The sequence below is a fragment of the Trichosurus vulpecula genome, chromosome 8, assembly GCF_011100635.1.
Source record: "Trichosurus vulpecula isolate mTriVul1 chromosome 8, mTriVul1.pri, whole genome shotgun sequence".
Taxonomy (NCBI): Eukaryota; Metazoa; Chordata; class Mammalia; order Diprotodontia; family Phalangeridae; genus Trichosurus; species Trichosurus vulpecula.
The window spans coordinates 71,463,593-71,482,307 of record NC_050580.1 but is presented as its reverse complement, the minus strand read 5'-3'; the positions used below and the strand labels follow the sequence as shown (position 1 = coordinate 71,482,307).

Here is an 18,715-nt window from a genome sequence, read left to right as displayed (position 1 = left end):
ATCAGCTTGTCAAACCCCACCCCACCCCCACTCCTCTACAGCATCACTGACAACAGGTCATCAAACTCCAGCTGGAATACTTCCATTGATGGGCAGTTCACTACCTCTCAGAAAATAGCCATTCCACTTTTTATCTTGTTCTTAGAAAATTCTTTCTTCCAAAGAGCTGAACTCCTCCTCCCTCTTACTGCAGTCCATCGATTCTGGTTATACCCAATGGAGCCCTTCAAAAATTCTTCCTATCCCTCTTTCTCTAGGGAATCTGTGATGGTGATTTCCCTCAGGCTCCTCTTCTCCAGTTTTCTTTGCTAATTACTTGAGACTATGTGGTCTGACAGCAAGAGCAATAGATTTGGGGCCAGAGGACCTGGGATCAAATCCAAGCTTTTCCTATGTGGTTTTGGACAAATCGCGTAACCTCTATAGGTCCCAGTTCCCTCAGGTATAAAATGAAGGGCAGGACTAGATGACCAATATGGTTCCTCTAGATTTAAATCTAATCTAAAAATAAATAAATTAATGAAACCTGTCTCTGATAATTTTTTATTTAATAAAGTTTTTGGAACCCACACCATCCTGGTTGTTCTTGTCCAGACATGTTCTAATTTTATCATACTTCCTAAAATGTGGCACCAAGAACCAAAATTGGGCTCACAAGTACATTCCGACAAGGTCCAGGCATTTACAGAAGCGCCTCATGGCTCTTACAGAATGACTGCGTACCCTGCAACCCCTAGTCTTCCAATTAAAGCTTGAATAACCTCTGTAAAGTCAAGTAGATGGAAACTAAGGAGTTTCTTCTTTTTTATTATTTTTCCAATTTAAAAATATTTATTTTCTCTCTCTTCCACCTCCTCCCCACTCAAAAAAAAGGAAAGAAAAGAAAAACAAAACCGTTATAACAACTATGCACAGTCAAGCAAAACAGATTTCTACCTTGGCCATGTCCAAAAATGTACGTGTCATTCTGTATGCAGGATCCATCACCTCCCTGTCAGAGAGGGGCTGCCTTCATCATTAGTCATGACTGGTCACAGTATTGATCTGAGTTCTCAACTCTTTCAAAGTTGTTTGTTTTCACAATGTTATTTCTGTAGAAACTGCTGAGTTGTTCTTGTTGATGGACCACAACCGTTCCCTCCTCTGCTTTTGGGATAATAAAAGCAAAGGTTTGTCAGATAGTATCACCAAAGGAAAGAGAAGAAAGGAAAAGAAAGAAGAGAGGAGAGTGAGGAGTGGAGGAGAGTAGAAGAGAGGGCGGGCAAGGGAGGGGGGAGGGGAGGGGAGGGGAGGGTAGAAGAGGAGGGGAGGGGAGGGGAGGAGAGGAGGGGGGGAGGGGAGGGGAGGGAAGGAGGGGAGAAGGGGAAGGGAGGGGAGGGGAGGAGGGGAGGGGAGGGAAGGAGGGGAGGGGAGGGGAGGGGAGGAGAGGAGGGGAGGGGAGGGGAGGGGAGGGGAGGAGGGGAGGGGAGGAGGGGAGGGGAGAGGAGAGTCTTGAGAAAGAACCTGAGGGACATATTACTTATACTAAGGAAGGGGTGGGGGAAAACAACTTTGCTCTCGTTCATGAATTTATTATCTTTTCCCTCTCAGAGACAAGTAATGGAGCTGGTATTAGATCTCCACTCTCTAAATGGAGTGCAGAGAAGCACAAGAGTAGCCTACTGTCAGCTCCAAACACTCTGCCATGTGCTTTCTTATAAAAGCTGAGTCCCCAATAACATCTAAGAGCCCTGTAGCCTTTAGGCCAGTGGTGTCAAATTCAAATAGAAGGGAGGCCACTAAATCGAACATAAAGTTCCCTGCAGGCCATATGTTGGCTTAGAAAACCAGACATTAATATTATCTATGTTCCATTGTATTTTTATTTTGTAAAATATTTCCCAATTACATTTTAATCTGGTTCCCTGCGCACCAGACATCTCTCCATCTTTTCCAGGAGCAGAACTTAAGATGCTTACTCAGACGTTTTACTGAAGTCTGAATATATTATGTCTACCATAATCCCCTCATCTGCCAGGTGGCTCACCCCATCTGAAAAGGAGATGTGGTTAGCCTGACCTGGCCTGCTCTCGATAATTGCATGCTGGTTTTTAGTGAACACTATTTCCCTTTCTAAACGTCACTAACCATTCCCTTAATACTGTGCTGTAGGAGTTTATCCAGAATTGAGATCGACTTTGCCAGTCTAGAAGTTGGAAAGTCCACCTTCTTCCCTTTTTGTGAAAGTTGGGATATTTGTCCCACCCGCTGTACTCCTATCTCACCTCTCCCTTTCTCCATGATTCCTTTCTCCATGATCGATTTAACACCATTAAGCAGCAGGATAATCTAGTGGACGGAATTCGGAACTTAGACTCAGGAGTCCTAGATTTGAATCCCATCCCAGATAATGTTTATTTCTTGGATCCTCAGTTTCTTTCTCTGTAAAATTAGGAACGTAACACTTAGAACACCCACCTCAGGATATTGTCATAAGAAAATAGCTTTACAAATCTTAATGTGCTATGCATATGAGATAGCGAGAGATAGAAAACTTCTTCTACCTATGTAGGTCAGCACCTTTTCTGTAACTTGTAGTCCTTCATAGGCACCTAGGGCACAGAAGGATTGAGCAAACTGCCCAAGGTCACATAGCCAGAAAGTGTCAGTGGAAGGACTTGAACCCAGATCTACATAGTCCAGAGACCAGTTCTCTATCCATTATACTATACTATTTCTCCTATGTGAAGAGGAATTATTACTAAAGATTACTGACAGCAGCTTGGTACCCATTTCTTCCTATATTCCAGAATGTGGATGATCTGGACCCGGAAACTTGACCTAATTAGATGAGCTGAATTCTATCTGGCCTTTTCCTCCTTACCCTGAGTTTCCACTGATAATTTTTGTTCCATTCTTCTCAGAACAGAAATCATTCTCATTTTAAAAGAAAACAGGAGCAAATATGACTAGTTCAGCCTTCTTATCACTGTCCATTACTTTCATACTACTAACCATCCTGAGCAGTGGTCTCTTCTTTGATACTCCTCTTGCTCCAACAATAGCTAAAAATCAGTTGTTCTTTTAGCATTCACAACCAAGTTATTGTGGGCTTCAACACTCCTGAAATAACTCTATGCTGCATAAAGTATTTTTATTCATCCCTAGATCCTGACCCCTGCTTATACCTTTTATGGTATAAGCCTTCTATATATACCTTCAACATATATATATATACACACACATACATATACATATACATCTTTTAAAAATCTTGAGTTTGGCCATGAGTTCCCTATGGATACATAGTCTCTTTAAGCAACTGTCTCTTCCTCATTTTTTCCTACTCACAGCAATCATTTCTGACTGGGTCTTCAGAATCTTATTACCCAGAGTTTCTTCTCCATCTTGGTCTGACTTCCCTTTCAAAATATTGGGCCACTAGATCCTACCCATCTTTTCTAGGAACCCTATACTATTTTCATGAGAATTTTGTATGTAAAACACTATGTAACAGTAATGTGCTAAGAAAATATAAGTTATGTGTGGGCTGTTCTGAGCAATAGAGAAGTGGAGGCAAGGCGAGATCAACGTTAATCAGAACCAAAATCAAGACGAACAATGTGCATCCTTGCTCCATATTTGACAACTATGTCCTTATAACCCAAGTAAATGGATTCTTTCGTAGCCCTTGCTCATACCTAGTAAATCGTTTTGACATGCCAACACCTGGGTTTAGATTGGTTTCTGATACCTCTTACCAGAGCCTCTAAGGTTCCTTCCAGCTCAAAATCTATGTTCCCATGATTTCCCAGCAATCCATGGCCTCTCCCATAGCCCAAAGAAAGCATCAGAGTGGTTCTTTATTGAAGGATGGATAATGAAAATAATGATGGCATAGCATTTCTAAAAGTAATTTGGCCTCTACGCATTTGGAGATTTGAGTTATATTCACAGAAATCATAACTAGATGAGAGTATCAGCAGGGGATGGAATATCATCAGAATAAAAAGCATTTAGGGATATTTGGAAACAAAATAGATGAAATTAAATCTCATTACAAGTAGATTGTTTCATTCTTTATATTTGGATCCCAGTGCACAGAGTAGGTTAATAAAAGTTTGTTGATTGATTGACTTTTCATGTAAAAAATGGTCTTTTTACAATTGTAACTGCATTATTATTATACAATACAATTACTATTGAAGTATTTTGATTTAACATTTCATATTTAACATTTTAGACAAGGAAAAATATCACAACCCCTATTACACTGTATGGAGCACAGTTTGCCAAAGACCACTTCAAAAATGGTATACTACAATGTATTTCAATATTACTGCAATTTTTACATCATCCCTGAATCCTGTTTTGTGTCTATTGATTCCTTCTCTCTCCCCCTATGATAAGTTATGTGGAGTAGAATTTGCATTGCAGCCCTACAGTATGACTCAAATATCCTCCTTTTCATTCATCATTTATTTATTAAATGCCTATTAACAACCTACAATAAGCAAGTCACTAAGTTTTATGCTACAGCAGCTGGATGGCATGCTGGATAGGGAACTGGACCTCCAGTCAGGAAGACTCATCTTCATGTGTTCAAATCTGGCCTCAGACACTTACTAGCTGTGTGACTGACTCTGGGCAATTCACTCAACTCTGCTTGCCTCAGTTTCCACATCTGTAAAATAAGCTGGAAAAGGAATGGCAAACCATTCCAGTGTCTTTGCCAAGAGAACCACAAATGGGGTCACGAAGAGTTGGACACAACAACAAAGGTTTTATGCTACAAATATATAATATGAATAAGACCAAACTGAACTCAAGACCCTGATTTCAAGGAGCTTACAAATTAGTAAGGGCAATGAGACATATACCCAAATATCTATAATACAAAAATAAATACATGCATAAGAAAAATTCATACAAAGTGTCCATCATGGATTTGAAACTACTTCTTCTTGAGAGCAAGGACTGTCTTTTACCCCTCTTTGTATCCAAAGTGCTTAGCACAGTCCCTGACACATAAGAGGACTTAATAAATGTTCTTTGACCATCTGACTCCAAGGTCAGAGCATGACCTATTACACCACACTACTCCCCTGGGAATGAGACTTATAAGAACCAACTATCTAATCAGGAAATCCAAATAAGTAGTTTTGCCAGAGCTTTGGGCAGAAGTACAAAAAGTGACTTGATTGTTTTAAAGATCACTCAAGGGCAGGTCAAGCCCTGTAACAGAAGTAGCTGATTTCTGCCCTCAGGCATGATGAAAAGTATTTTTATCCAAAATGAGCCAAATACGCAGTGACCACTTTTTAAACTGACCCAAGGAATAATCTTGCCCCACACTCTTCCAAGCTCAGCTTCTGTAAGACCAGGGAACGGGTTAGATGTGTGCCTGTGGTCCCTCTTGGTTCTATGCATATAAATGACATTATAAGAGTAAAAAAACATAGGTTGTATCCACAGCAGGTCAAATGAAAATGTAAAACATTCAAATATGCTGGTCATTTGCTACTGAATGGACCATAACACCAAACTAACCACAAGATTATAGGATTTTGAGCTCTCTAAGAAACTTTAGAAATCACCTAATCCAACCCTCTCATTTTACAGATGAGGAAACTGAGACCCAAAGACCTTGCCTCTAGTCACATATATAGTTAATAGCAGAGACAGGATTCCAATCTAGATCTTGATTTTAAGTATAGGACTTATGTTATTACACAAGTTTCTTTTAAATTAACTTTTTAAAAAAACCCTTCTATTGAGATTGCTGGGTCAACATTTATATGATCAGTTTGGTGACTTCTGTTGCATTTTGCTGGGCTGTTCTTCAGAGTTTTCATCATTTTAAAGTTCCACCAAGAATGTGCCCATTTCCCTTAACCTTACCACCAGTGGATGTCATAAATGATTAGTGGCTTAAAGGACTTAAAGGCATTCAGTGGTTAGAGGGCTAGCCTTGAACCTGGAAGACTTGAGTTCAAATACTCTCTCTGAAGATCTCAATGCCCCCAGGGAGCTCTCAAAGATTAAGCTACAGCATGAATTGTTGATTTGCATTATTGGAGTTTCCACACCAAGTTCAACCCCAACCCCTCTTCCCTGCCCCCCCAAAGGTACTATCTTAAGATTGCCTTGATTTTCATTCCTCTGATTATTAAGGAATTTTAACAGCATTGCTTGGACTTTATTATACAGATATGAATAAAAAGGAGAAATGACCTACCTTCACAAAAGGATTCAGAGTCACTTTATTAGGAATGGCAAAAGTTGGTACCAACTGACATGTCCAGTTAGAATTGCTGAATAAATAGTGGTGTATTTATGAAATAGAATATTAAGGCATAAAAATTACAAATATGAAGAATTCATGGAAATATAGGATACATATCGTGACCCAAAGACCAGGAAAATAACCCAATACATTGCCTACAACTACACATATATATGCATATAGTTTTGAAGAAACAAAGGCAAGGGGGCTTAATTAATTGGTCTAAAAGCTTTTATTAAGTTCCTACTATGTGCTAGGCACTTTCATAGGCAAGGTGCTGGGGATACAAATTACAAAAATATGAAATTTCTTGCTCTTTGAGAGTTTTTACTACTGGGAAGAAATAATATATTCACAGATAAATAAGTACAGGAAACCCATGTTGCACATGTGTTGAACAGGACATGTTCAAGGCTGAGTTTTCTGCTTCCAAAAAAATTCATGGGCCTGGGGGGGAGGGGTGGGGAAAGAAAGATTGTTTTGAGATGATGAGTCTCACCCTTTGTTGCTATAGCTATAAGTATACTATCCATATAGGAAGTGTGAAGAAAAAAGGGAAAGAATATCTCCTCTTCATTACAGGCTAGGGTCTCTCTGGTCTGAACCTGATCTGGACCACATTCATGGGCCCAGAGTAGAAAGGCCCCTTACAGAAGAAAAGTGAGGGATGAGCACACCAGCCCCTTGGGCCCATTTAAACACAAAAATAAATACTAAGCAACTTGAAATGGAGGGATTCATTGGGAGAGGCCTCTTAAAGAAGGTTTCACTTGAACTGAGTCTTGAGTCCAGAGTGTAGGTGAGGATGAAGAGCATTCCAGGAATGAGATGCAGCCTGTGGGAAGTGTTTGGATGTAGGAGATGGCATGTCATGTATGGGTAACAAACCATATGTAAGCCAGTTTGACTGGCATTCGTAGTGCATAAAAAAGGAATAAGGCTGGAGCCAAATTATTATAAGGACGTTAAATGCTAAACAGAAGAGTTCAAACTTAATATGTACACAGACTGAATTGGAAAGGGATGAAGAGAAAACGTATTGGAAATTTCTGTTTATATTGTGTGAAATTGGTTTAGATGCTAGTGAAAATGTATGCTATGAAATTATTATTCTTCTGTTTGGTCAAAATGTAAACCTAAATTTAGGATTTTATTTGGAGAGTTTGGTAGATTATTTGTTTATTGGTAATAGCTGTAAATGGTGGGTTTTTGTTTGTTTGTTTGTTTTTTTAACAGAATCGGCCAAATCGTTTCAGCCAGAATTGTCTGACAAGCCAATGTTTGCTTACAAAGCCTTTGGACTCTGCCAAATGGGCAAGATTTTGATGATGGGAATATTTCAGCTATCGTGCACATTCTTTTCCATTTAAAAAAAATACATCTGAGCTACAAATGCTGTAACCACAAATACTAGCTGTGGAATAAGTGGTTGGTTCTGGCCAAGCACTATTCTGGGTCATTTACATAGATTTCAGCCAATGGATACTGGCAGCTTGGTGGCACAATGGATAGAACACTGGGCCTAGAGCCAGAAAGATCTAAGCTCCAATTCGGCCTCAGTTACTTACCGGTTTTGTAACCTGGGGCAAATCACTTCATCTTTGTCTGCCTTGGTTTCCTTGTCTGAAAAAAAAATGAAATAATCATCACCTACCTCACAGAGTAGTTAAGAGGATCAAATGAGATATTTTTAAGGCTCTTGGCACATTAACTGGCACATAGTAGGTCGTTAATAAATGCTTCTTCCCTTACCTTCCTCCCATGAATATCTGTACTAAACACCTTCTATTCAATTTATACTAGGAGAGATGGAAGTCTACGAGCCTGGGCATGTGTTGAAAACCTGAAAATGGGGAGGGAGGTAGAGGGAAGCTTTTAGAATTTTGTAGTCCACTTGTGTTTTAAAGTTTTGTACCTTGGACCCCTTTGACAATCTGGGAAACCTATGGACCACTATTCTGAATAATATTTTTAAATTGCACAGTGGTTGGAGCACTATACACCTGGAGTCTGGAAGACCTGAATTCCAATCTGTTCTGAGACACATGCTAGGTTGTGTGACCCTGGAAAAGTCACTTAACCTCCATATACTTCAGTTTTATCATCTATAAAATGGGGGATAATAATTGCACCTACTTCCCACGGTTGTGAGGATCAAATGAGCTAGTATTTTTAAAGCACTTTCAAACTTCAAAGTGCTACATAAATGCTAGCAATTATTATTATTAGAAAATGTATGAAATAAAATACTTAAGATTACAAAGGAAATCAGTCGTATAGAAATGGTTATAAATGTATACAATAAATGTACAGTTAGCAATATATACAATTATATAGAACTACAGTTATAAGGGGGGGGGGCAGTTAAGCTCATGAACACCAAATTAACAACCCTTGCTCTAGAGGGAGGTCAGCAAATTTATGGAGTGTCATGGGAAGCCCGACAAGGCAGCAGGGGGAAATCCAGCAGTAGCAATGAAAATGGAAAACTCTAGAGGTATGGACAGTCATTGCCATATTTCTTCAGGGTAGCCTACTGGAATAGAAGGAAGAGCAGCTTCAGAGACAGAAGATTCTGAGGAACAGAATCCCAGACCACCAAGTGGGAAAGGGCCATCTTGTCTTCACCAAGAATCCACTCCGTCCTACCTGACGATCCAAGTCCTCTTACAAGCTATGTGACCTAGAAAAGCTTACTTAGTTTCTCTGAGCCTGAATTTCGTCATCTGCAAAATGGGGGTAATGATATTTAAATTCAACTGAAGTTTATTAAGCATACTGTACTATAGGCACTGGAGATAAAAAAGACAAGGACAAAACAGTCCCTACCCTTACTTCCATTTTCCCTGAGGGGAAACATTTGAGTTACTTACTTCATAGGACTAGGGTAAAGAAACCTCTTGGTTAAGGGTAAAGGCCTACGTAAAGGAGAATGATTAATGGCATTACTGAGATTCAGTGTGGCCTAGTAGATACCACATTGGAGTTTGAGTCAGGAAGATAAGAATGTGAATCCTGCCTCAGGTACTTACTAGCAATGTAATCCTGGGTAAACTCTCTCAGCTCAGTTTCCTCGTTGGTTAAAATAAGCTTAGGGTTTCAGATAGAAATAGGGATAGAGATAAAGACAGGGATAGGGTTAGGGATTTAGGTACACATAAGGATAAGGACTAGACTGGTGATTTCATGAGTATAAGGAATTCCTGAAAGAGGAAACTCCTTCTCCCAATGCAGATTGGCACCCTCTTGGAATGTTGCCTAGAGCACTGAGAAGTTAAGGGATTTACCCAGAAGCACACAGCTGGCATGTGTCACTCGCAGATCCCATCTGTTAGGGGTAGAGGTACTAACAGCTCTAGTACTTACCTTACAAGGACGACTGTGGGGATCAAATCAGATCATGTTTCCAAAGTGTTTTGCAAACATGAAAAGGCTGTAAAAATGGCCTTTGTTATTTTCTTCTATTGATACTCCAGGTGAGTTTCAACAGTCCCTTAGCACCCATAAGTATACACTAGATAATTTACTCCTTCCCTCAAATTCATTGTACTGTGGGCTCCTTGAGAGCAGGGACTGACTTTTGCTTTTTTATGTATCCACAGTGCTTGACTCAGTCCCTGGCACATAGTAGGTGCTTAATAAATGACTAACTGCCTGACAAATTGGTGGTTCCCATTAGTCAGCATTAGAGAGAGCTAGGGATAAGGTCATGGGAAGGAAATAACAATCAATCAACACACAAGAATTATGGAAAGTCAACAGCTCCTATAACACTGCATCCCGTTATACCCTCAGAGTATTCACGGAATAGTGGCAGAGATTTGAGGATAGGAGATCAGGAAAAGTCAAGAGCCCTGATTGATGTCAGCCCTACTACTTCTGGTCAAACCAGGCCACACACTTCTCATCATGTTCCTCAGTTCTTCCCCCCAAGGATGAGGTAATACCCATCTATCTAGAAGCTTAGTTTGAAATCATGAAGAGTTCAGTCTGGAGTAAGGAGAGCCGGACCCCATTGTAAGAATAGGCCACTTCTCCCTCTGTACCTTTGCCCAGGCTGCTCTCTGTACCTGGAATGCATAGCCACCTTCCCTTTGCCTCTTAGAATCTCTAGCTTCCTTCAAGGCTCATCTCAGGTAAGTCCTCTCTTCTGACTAAAAGCCCTTCTGGCCTGAAATGATTTGGTATTTACTTATCTGTATATACTTTGCCTACCCCCCCCAAAAAATTATAGCTTCTTGAGTGAAGAGATAGCTTTACCTTCAGTTTTGTGTCCCCTACACCTAACAAAATGTCCTGCATGTAATGAAACTTAAAAGAACGGCACAGAATGGAATTGAATGGAACTGAGATTAGAAGTCATTCCAGTAGATGGTATGTCTGTGTTAGTCAATGAGCAATTATTGAGCATCTACTATGTGCCAGAATGGTGCTAAGTACTAGGGATATAAATAAAGGCAAAAAACAGCCCCTGCCCTCAAGGAGCTCCCAATTCAACAGGGGTCAGGGAAGGGGGTACCACATGCAAAGAACCATACACAGACAAGATGTAAACACGGTAATTTGGAAGTAGTCTCAGAGGGAAAACATAAAGATTAAGCTCTGGGAAAGACTTCTTACAGAAGGTGGGGCTGTAGTTAAGACTCCAGGTGAATTTCAGAAGTCCTTTGAATGCCAGAGGAGCCAGGAGGCCAGAATGAGAAGGGAGAGAGTTTCACACATGAGAGACAGCCAGTGAAAAAATTGCCAGGAGACAGGAAATGGAGTTTGGGGATCAACAAGGAGATGAGTGTCACTGTATTGAGGAGTGAGATGTAAGAAGACTGGAAAGATAAGAAGGACCAAATTGTGTAAGGCTTTGAAAACCCTGCATAGGATTTTCTATTGGATGCTAGAAGTGACGAGGAGTCACTGAAGTTCATTGAATGGGGGTAACGTGTACAGAACTACAATTAAGGAAGATCACTTGGATAAATGAGTGGAGGATCAGCTGGAGTGTTAGAGTCTGGGGATCCAGGGCAAAAGGGGGAATAGTTTTGTCTAAAGGCTATGGCCAGATATCAACTGCTCCCAACTTTGTGAGCCTGGGTGTGTAGAAGTAGGTTTCATGTGCGAAATGTTGACGGGAGAGTTTCATTCTGGGCTTCAATATAGAGAGTCGAAGTATGTTTCAGAGAAACAGATTGTGGATCAAGAATCAGAAAATGAGAGGAAGTAGCTGAAGCTTGGAGGCAAGATGGAGCAGGGCATGAGAGAGTGCATAAACCAGAGTAGCGGTCTGGCATCTGTGTCTTGGTGCCCCCTCACATAAGTAGCCCAGTTTGATTCTACATTGCACAGCATATCTGAAAATTACCAATCTCCCTCTAGTCTGTAGGCAAAAGCAAGTGGGTACTGGGAGTGGGGATGAGAAGACAAGGGGGCCTACCAATCAATCAACAAGAATTTACTAAATGATTACTAAGAGAAGCTGCTGGTAGAACAGTGGATAGAATAATGGGTCTCCAGTGAGGAAGACTGTACTACGTAGCTTCCATACTTCATGACCCTGGGAAAGTCACTTAATCTCTGTCTACCTCAGTTCTCTCCACTATAAAATTGGGATGATAATAGCACCCACGTCATACGATTGATCAAATAAAGGTAATATTTGTAAAAAGTGTTTAGCATAGTATCTGACACATAGTAGGCACCATATAAATGCTTATTTCCTTTCTCTAAGTGCTAGGTGCTAAGAACACAAGCACAAAGAATGAAATGATCCCTACTTGCAGTGAACTTGTATATAGACTGTGTAGATAGGCTCCCTAACAGATCATTATTATCACCTTAGTTTGTTAAAGGGGGGAATCTGAGACACAAGATGATTGAGCACCTTGCCTGAAATTACTTGACAAGCCCGCAGTGAAATCAGGGCCCAGATTCAGGTCTCCTGATATCTATCTACTTCAGTATTCTTGTTAACCCTCTAACTAAGCATACTGAATTAACTAGCTAACATGGGTTACATGGATACGAAAAGGGGAGATTATCCCCTCATCCACAACATCAGGACCTATGGCATCTAGCTGCCACATAGTCCCCTGAAGCAACATGGATGGATGGAGTGAGGAAGGGGTCAACCCTAGGGGCACAAAGTAAAAGCAATTCTTCCTCATATCTCTCTAGCAAAATTCCTTACCATCCCTCAGAGCTAAAAGAATCTTTCTTGAGCATCACAAAGCTGGGTCCATGGCTGCCCCTACAGCTAAAGAGTTATAACCACACTGGAGCCCTTGGAGGTCATTACCCCATTTGAAAACACCTGGGTCACAGATGGAAGCCCCCTCCTAATTCTAACAACCTAGGTGAGGAGAGACACTGCAGCCTGAAAATTCAGCAGAGTCCTTGGTTGCTCTAGAGTTTCCATGGCAACAGCAGACATTCCACTCTACCCTCTGGCTGCTGCCAGGGACTTCTTTTCTTGAATCAGTGGAAGAGAAGGGAGGGAAAAGAGGACACATCCATCTGCTTCAGCATGTCTATGTGCCCTGTCACTAGCTGACTGAACAGTTCATTGGTGTGAGGCCAGGCAAGTGTGGTCTAATCTCCAGTTCTTACCACCCTTAGCCATCCTGGTTAGCTGGCTCAGCTGGTGGCATTGGTACAAAATGAAAAGAATGTATTTACTATAACTATTTTGAATACCCTCTTAGTATTAAATGTTTACCTCCTGTCCTCTGGTGATACCAAGTTTCTCTCCCATAATGTTTTGATGTTCAGGCAAACACCTTCAAAAGTCCAAGATGGGAAGAAAGAGAGTTTTTCTTTCTAGTGGTCAGAGAAAATTGATAGGATTCTCAAACACCCAAGAGGGGAATCACGTGTGGTGGTTGATTATTGGTGAGTTCCAAATTGCACTTTCTCTATGAGTAACATGAATAGAGGACCTTTCTTATACAGAGTGGGGGTGGCCATCCATGTGGCATGATTTGATAGGTCTCAGGAAAGGTCTCCTTGGCTTAAAGCCTTCCTTAACCATTGACCTTGAAAGAGTGAATACCATCAGCAAATAGGATTGTAAGATCTTAGATTTACATAGCTGGATGACTGAGCTAGGTTGGTCAATAGAAGGATGGAGAGAGAGAGAGAGAGACAGAGACAGAGACAGAGAGACAGAGACAGAGAAACAGAGACAGAGAGATGGAGAGAGAGAGAGAGAGAGAGAGAGAGAGAGAGAGAGAGAGAGACAGAGAAAGAGACAGAGACAGAGAGAGAGAGAGAGACAGAGACAGAGACAGAGAGAGAGCGCATGCCAAGAAGACTACAAGGAGTAGCATGAAGTCTTAGGAAGATGAGGAAAGAGGCTCACATATCAGAACCTGGGGGAGCCAGAGATTTAGATTTGTGGTTGAAGGGGGTAGATGCCATCTAGAACCCTAGCATAAGTAATTAAATAACAGTGATAATGGCAAGCTATCACTTATATAAAGCCGTGAGATTTGCAAATTGCTTTACATGTTATTTGACTCTCAACAATCCTACGAGATATATGCAGTTACTTCACAGATTTAACAGAGTAGAGAATACATTAAGGTAGCTAATAACCTAGCAGATCCCTAAAGGAATGAGACATAGGATAGGTGAGTTCCAATGGAGTAAAGGAGGAAAGAGTAAGAAAAAAGATAAGAAAGACGGGATCTTTGGTAGTTGAAGATGTGTCTGTGTAGCATGGGAGAGTGGGGCAACCTAAGGTTAGCATTTGGGTACTGATTCCTTGGGGACTGGGGAAGCCAAAAGAGAAATAGAGGAATTGAAGACAAATTTATCTAACTTCTTTGCCATTTTGACCAAGGCAGCCATATGTAGGTGACGTTGTTTTGATTACTGGCAACTTCATAATTTCTTCCTTCAGACAACTGCTGAAACACCTTGTCAGCTTCAGTAAAATCAGCAGGAGTGATCTAAAAATGTGGATTCAGGGATGTACTGGAGCCAGCTCAAACCAGCTCACAAGAGCCTATCGTAAAATTTTCAGTGTGAGCATTTATACCCCCAAAACTGGAAAACTCTACCAATCAGGGCTTGATTTATTGGGGTTTTTTGGCTTGTCTAGACTTAAGAAAGTGATGGAGAAAATGTTAATAATGCACATTAGAGTGGAAAGTGTTTCATGCAAACATTTTTTTTAAAGAGCTGGTGTTTCAACACATACCAGCGCACTAATGTCAGGTTAAATTGGTCAAAGTGACAAACCACCAAGGTAACTGACAACTATGTTTAAAAATCATTAAAGCAAACAATTGAAAAATTGCCCTGACACCTCTTGGCCAATACACAAATCATTGAAGTTTGAAGATTTGCCATCTGTGTTCTGAAATTTCTTTGTGTCAAAGTACCAAGCTTGGTAATGCTGTAGAAGATTAATTGGCAGAGCACTCAGGAAGTCTGACAGTTTCTGAAATGTTTCTCCTAGAAATAGACTTAGCCTTAGAGGGAACAATTTGTCCACAGACTCATATGGCATCTACTTTAATGATAACCAACCAGCTTATGCTGCACTGAAACCAGTGTCCCCGAGTTATAAACACCAGTACCACTCTATACCACGTATCTCATATGAAGGTGTATTGCATATCACTCCCCGTCATGATCTAGCTGCTCCCAATGCATGGTACTTTTCTGCTTTTGCAAGGTGGATCTCCATTCTTGGAGTGCATTCCTCACCTCTGCATGAGGCCTGTCATGATCCTCTCAGTTGCCAAATCTCTCTCTTTCATGAAATTGCTTTGTACTATTTTGTATATATTTTGTATTTAATTACCTGGGTACACATTGAGTAGGTTCCCTTTCCTGTTTGGTGAAATGTAAACTCCTTGAGGGCAGAGATGTCTCATATTTGGCTTTGTATTTCCCAGTGTCTGGAACAATGCCTACCACATCCCATTTCTTCTGGATATTGACCAGCCCAGGAGATAGTGAGGACCTTCTCTAGCCAGTTTTCCTTGCTTTTATTTATTTCTCTTTCAACCCTCTTCCCTTTCCATTTCTGGGCGATCACTTTTGGTCATGTATCCTTGCCTCGTATTTAAGTAGGAACTTTATAAACGTTTGTTGAAATGAATTGAATTCGACATTAAATAAGTAAATTTCATTAACCACTCAGGCATCTACAATACAATAAAGCCTGTGTTCCCCATCCAGACTATAAATGACTGAAGGTTTATCCCAATGAGTGGTTCAAATGGTTCTTGCTCTTTAAAGCGAGAAAAGCTTGTCAGATAACATATAAAAGAATCCCCAGGTTTGCCTTTGCTACATACAGCTGCTGCCTGCAGACATGCCACCGAGAATTGTTGGAGATGCACACACCTGAATGGCAGCAAGTTCTAAAGGATTTTCGAATGTGACAGGAGACAAGCAGGCATTTGAGCACTAAATTACACTTCACTGAGTCCATAGTGAATATAGGCCCCACTCTGGTAAAGGGCAACAACAGGGTATGCAAGGCACCGACATGGTTGGAACCCCATCCCCTGTTTCTTCTGGACACTGACCAGCCCATGAGATGGTGAGGACCTTTTCTAGCCAGGTTTCTTGCTTTTATTTATTTCTCTTGCAACCCTCTCCCCTTCCCATTTCTGGGTGGTCCTTTATGGTCATGCATCTTTGCAAATATAAAGCCATTTAACCAGTATGTATTCACATTCACCCCAGGTGTGTTTGATTTCCATGGAGGGCAGTGTCCTGAGATAGAGATCATGGGTAATTCTGCTCCCCTTGAACACATGCCCCCGGTTGGGAAAAATAGGGTTCTGTGAATAGAAAGGAAGCACGGTAATTCCAATAACGGCTGTTTATGAGGATGGAACAACTCTTTGGGTAGAGTGCAATTTTGCTTTCTGTGGTTGTTGAGAAAGAAATCTGTCTCCCTATACCATCAGAAGGGACTGTCTCTGGAAGAGAATATTCAACTAGTTTCTAAGAGATTCCTTTTTCTTTATACCACTACCGATCACAACTCCCTTCCATCCCACATACATTTATTCGTCAGATTTTTTGCACTTAATGTTGTTTTGGGTGGGAAAGCGTTGGTGCTGTTTTTCTGCCCTCTCTATATCTGAACTTAATGCCTTAAAACAAAATGGAAATGGAGGCGACATTTCCTGCATGGATAGTTCCAACGATTCACACCCTTGAAAATGTTACAGAGTCTGTATTATACCACACATAGGTCTGAAAAGTACAATGATTGAGGATTAACATCTTAGCTTCATTTCATTATTTTCATTCCTTAAAAATATATATTAACAAGGACTTGTATGTAAGGGTTAGACAAGATGGCCACTAAGCTCCCTTTAAACTTGACAACTCTGTAACTCTGCCTTTTTCAAACTAAGACCAGTCAGTCATTGTAAATAGACATTTCCCTAAAGAAAGGTATTCAAAAACCGTTCCTTCCTTCAGCAACAGAGCCATAGCAGGTGGGGCAGGACTGATTCAGTCCATGATTATATCTCTAATTGTGAGAAGTCATGTGCCGGGATAGATGGTGGCGCTCTCGGAAATACTCATGGCAAATTGGGCAGGTCAGCTTCTCTTCCCGCCTCCTCTTGGCCTGCACCTCAGAAGACGAGTATTCTTTCTTGTGGTGTGATCGCATGTGGAAAACCAAGTCGGATGTCATACGGAATGAGAGGTTACATTTAGCACACCAGTTCTGCGTAGCCATGCCAAGCGATGTGAACGTGGGCGGCAGGAGCGTCAAAGATGGGGAAGACGGGGTAGAGGAGGCAGACGACGGAGATATGTGTAACTGAGCTACAGGCTTTGGCCACAGTTCTGAGGCATATGGGAAGGTGTTGCACTGGGGGGCCCACTCCTGTAACATTTGTAAGTTGCACAAATCGCTGATGGAAAACTTGGAATTCAAAAGATTTCCACAACACATAGCATCCATGGTGTTAATGAACCCTGACAGATCCCCCAGGGCTTCTGCCGAGTTGCTGACTGGGAGCTGGGAGCTTAGTGCTGTTCTCTGAGCCAGACACTTGACTGGTTTGCTGAAAGCACTCCCCAGCTCTCCCAGGGCTCGGGCAGGCCACACAAAGGAGAAAGCACTCCCTGCCCCACTCAAGACACAATCCATTGGTTGCTGTTCTTTGCCAAGTTGGTCTGAGCCAGGGCCTTGGTCCCCCTCACTGGCTTTCTCATTCTGAAGTTTGTCCTTTAGTCTCTTGACCTCTGTGAAAGCACTGGGCTTCTGGTCCCAGGGGGCCTTCTTGGATGACTGCTTCACTGGGCTGAGCTTCCATATGGCAGCTGACAACACATGCTCAGTCCCTCCATCCTCGATGCTGCAGGGAACAGAGGGCAGTCCCTTCTTCAAGTAGTTTGTTTTCTCCAGTAACACCATTTTCTGAACCTGGCTCTGCTCGGCTTCATTGGTTTTTGTCCTCTTTTCAGACAAAGGGCTGTGCAGGGTATCTTTCTGGGTGGCCATTTTGAACTCCAGGTCTCTGGCTAGGTTGTGGAAGTTGGTAGATTGGTCCAGATCCCTGGTATGCAGGGCTTTGGGGTCTGGAGAGCTCATCACCAAGGGGGCTTTCCCTGGAGAACACAGGAAGCAAATGTGCGAGAGATAGGTGTGCTCACACTTAAAGGTATGGTTGCATTCAGGGCACCTGTAGTCTGCGTAGAGAAGAAACAGAATATTATTTCGAAAGGAGTTCTTTTGCAGAATATGAGTCATTCAGTATAATCTGTAACTACTTCCCCCCATAGACTCAGTTTACATTAAGGCCATCTCCCAGTGCCTGCCTCTCTCTCTCTCTCTCTCTCTCTCTCTCTCTCTCTCTCTCTCTCTATGAATTTACTGCAAAAAATTCTCCCCAAATAAGATGATTGAAATATTAGCCTTTGACATTTAGCTTTTCAAACTGTTTCAGAGGTTTTCATATCTCACTGATGTGGAAAGACCGATACCCAGGTGCCCATATATACCATCTCCATGTTTGACTGAGCAAATTGCCATACATCTTTAGGCCTCAGTCTCTCCATATTTAAAAAGAAAACAGACAATAATACATGGGAACCTTGCAAAGAAAGATAGAATAATAGCAAAGGCATGGCTTAAGCAACCTGTGGAGGGGTTGAAAAGAGACCATGAAGTATAGGCAGGTCTCAATGTGAAAATTTCCATCATTGCCTATGAGTGATTCATCTGTAGCTTACAGCCTTAGACAGTTGCCTGAAGCACTGAGAGGCTGCCCATGATCACTCAGCCAGTATGTGTCACAGAAAGACATCGAAGCTAGATCTTGATCTCCTATCCTTCTCACCATTAGCAAAAAGCAATTACTACCAAAAAAATATAATTACAACCATCCAGCTAACCAAAATCCTTAATCTGTATCCCCCCTCCCCAAATTTCACTTTTTGGAGAAAAATAGAAACTTACAAGAATATAAG

The 18,715-nt window shown here is 41.4% G+C and overlaps 1 protein-coding gene across 1 annotated transcript in view; it reads right to left on the bottom strand.

The window, feature by feature from the left end:
- Positions 1–16,562: 16,562 nt before the first annotated feature.
- The window catches only part of ZNF488 (zinc finger protein 488), a 38,172-nt gene continuing 36,019 nt past the window's right edge, over positions 16,563–18,715 (bottom strand). The window contains exon 3 of the mRNA XM_036737219.1: positions 16,563–17,935. Coding sequence (XP_036593114.1) covers positions 16,764–17,935 — 1,172 coding nt within the window. The 3' untranslated portion in view covers positions 16,563–16,763. The remainder of the gene's footprint in view (positions 17,936–18,715) is intronic.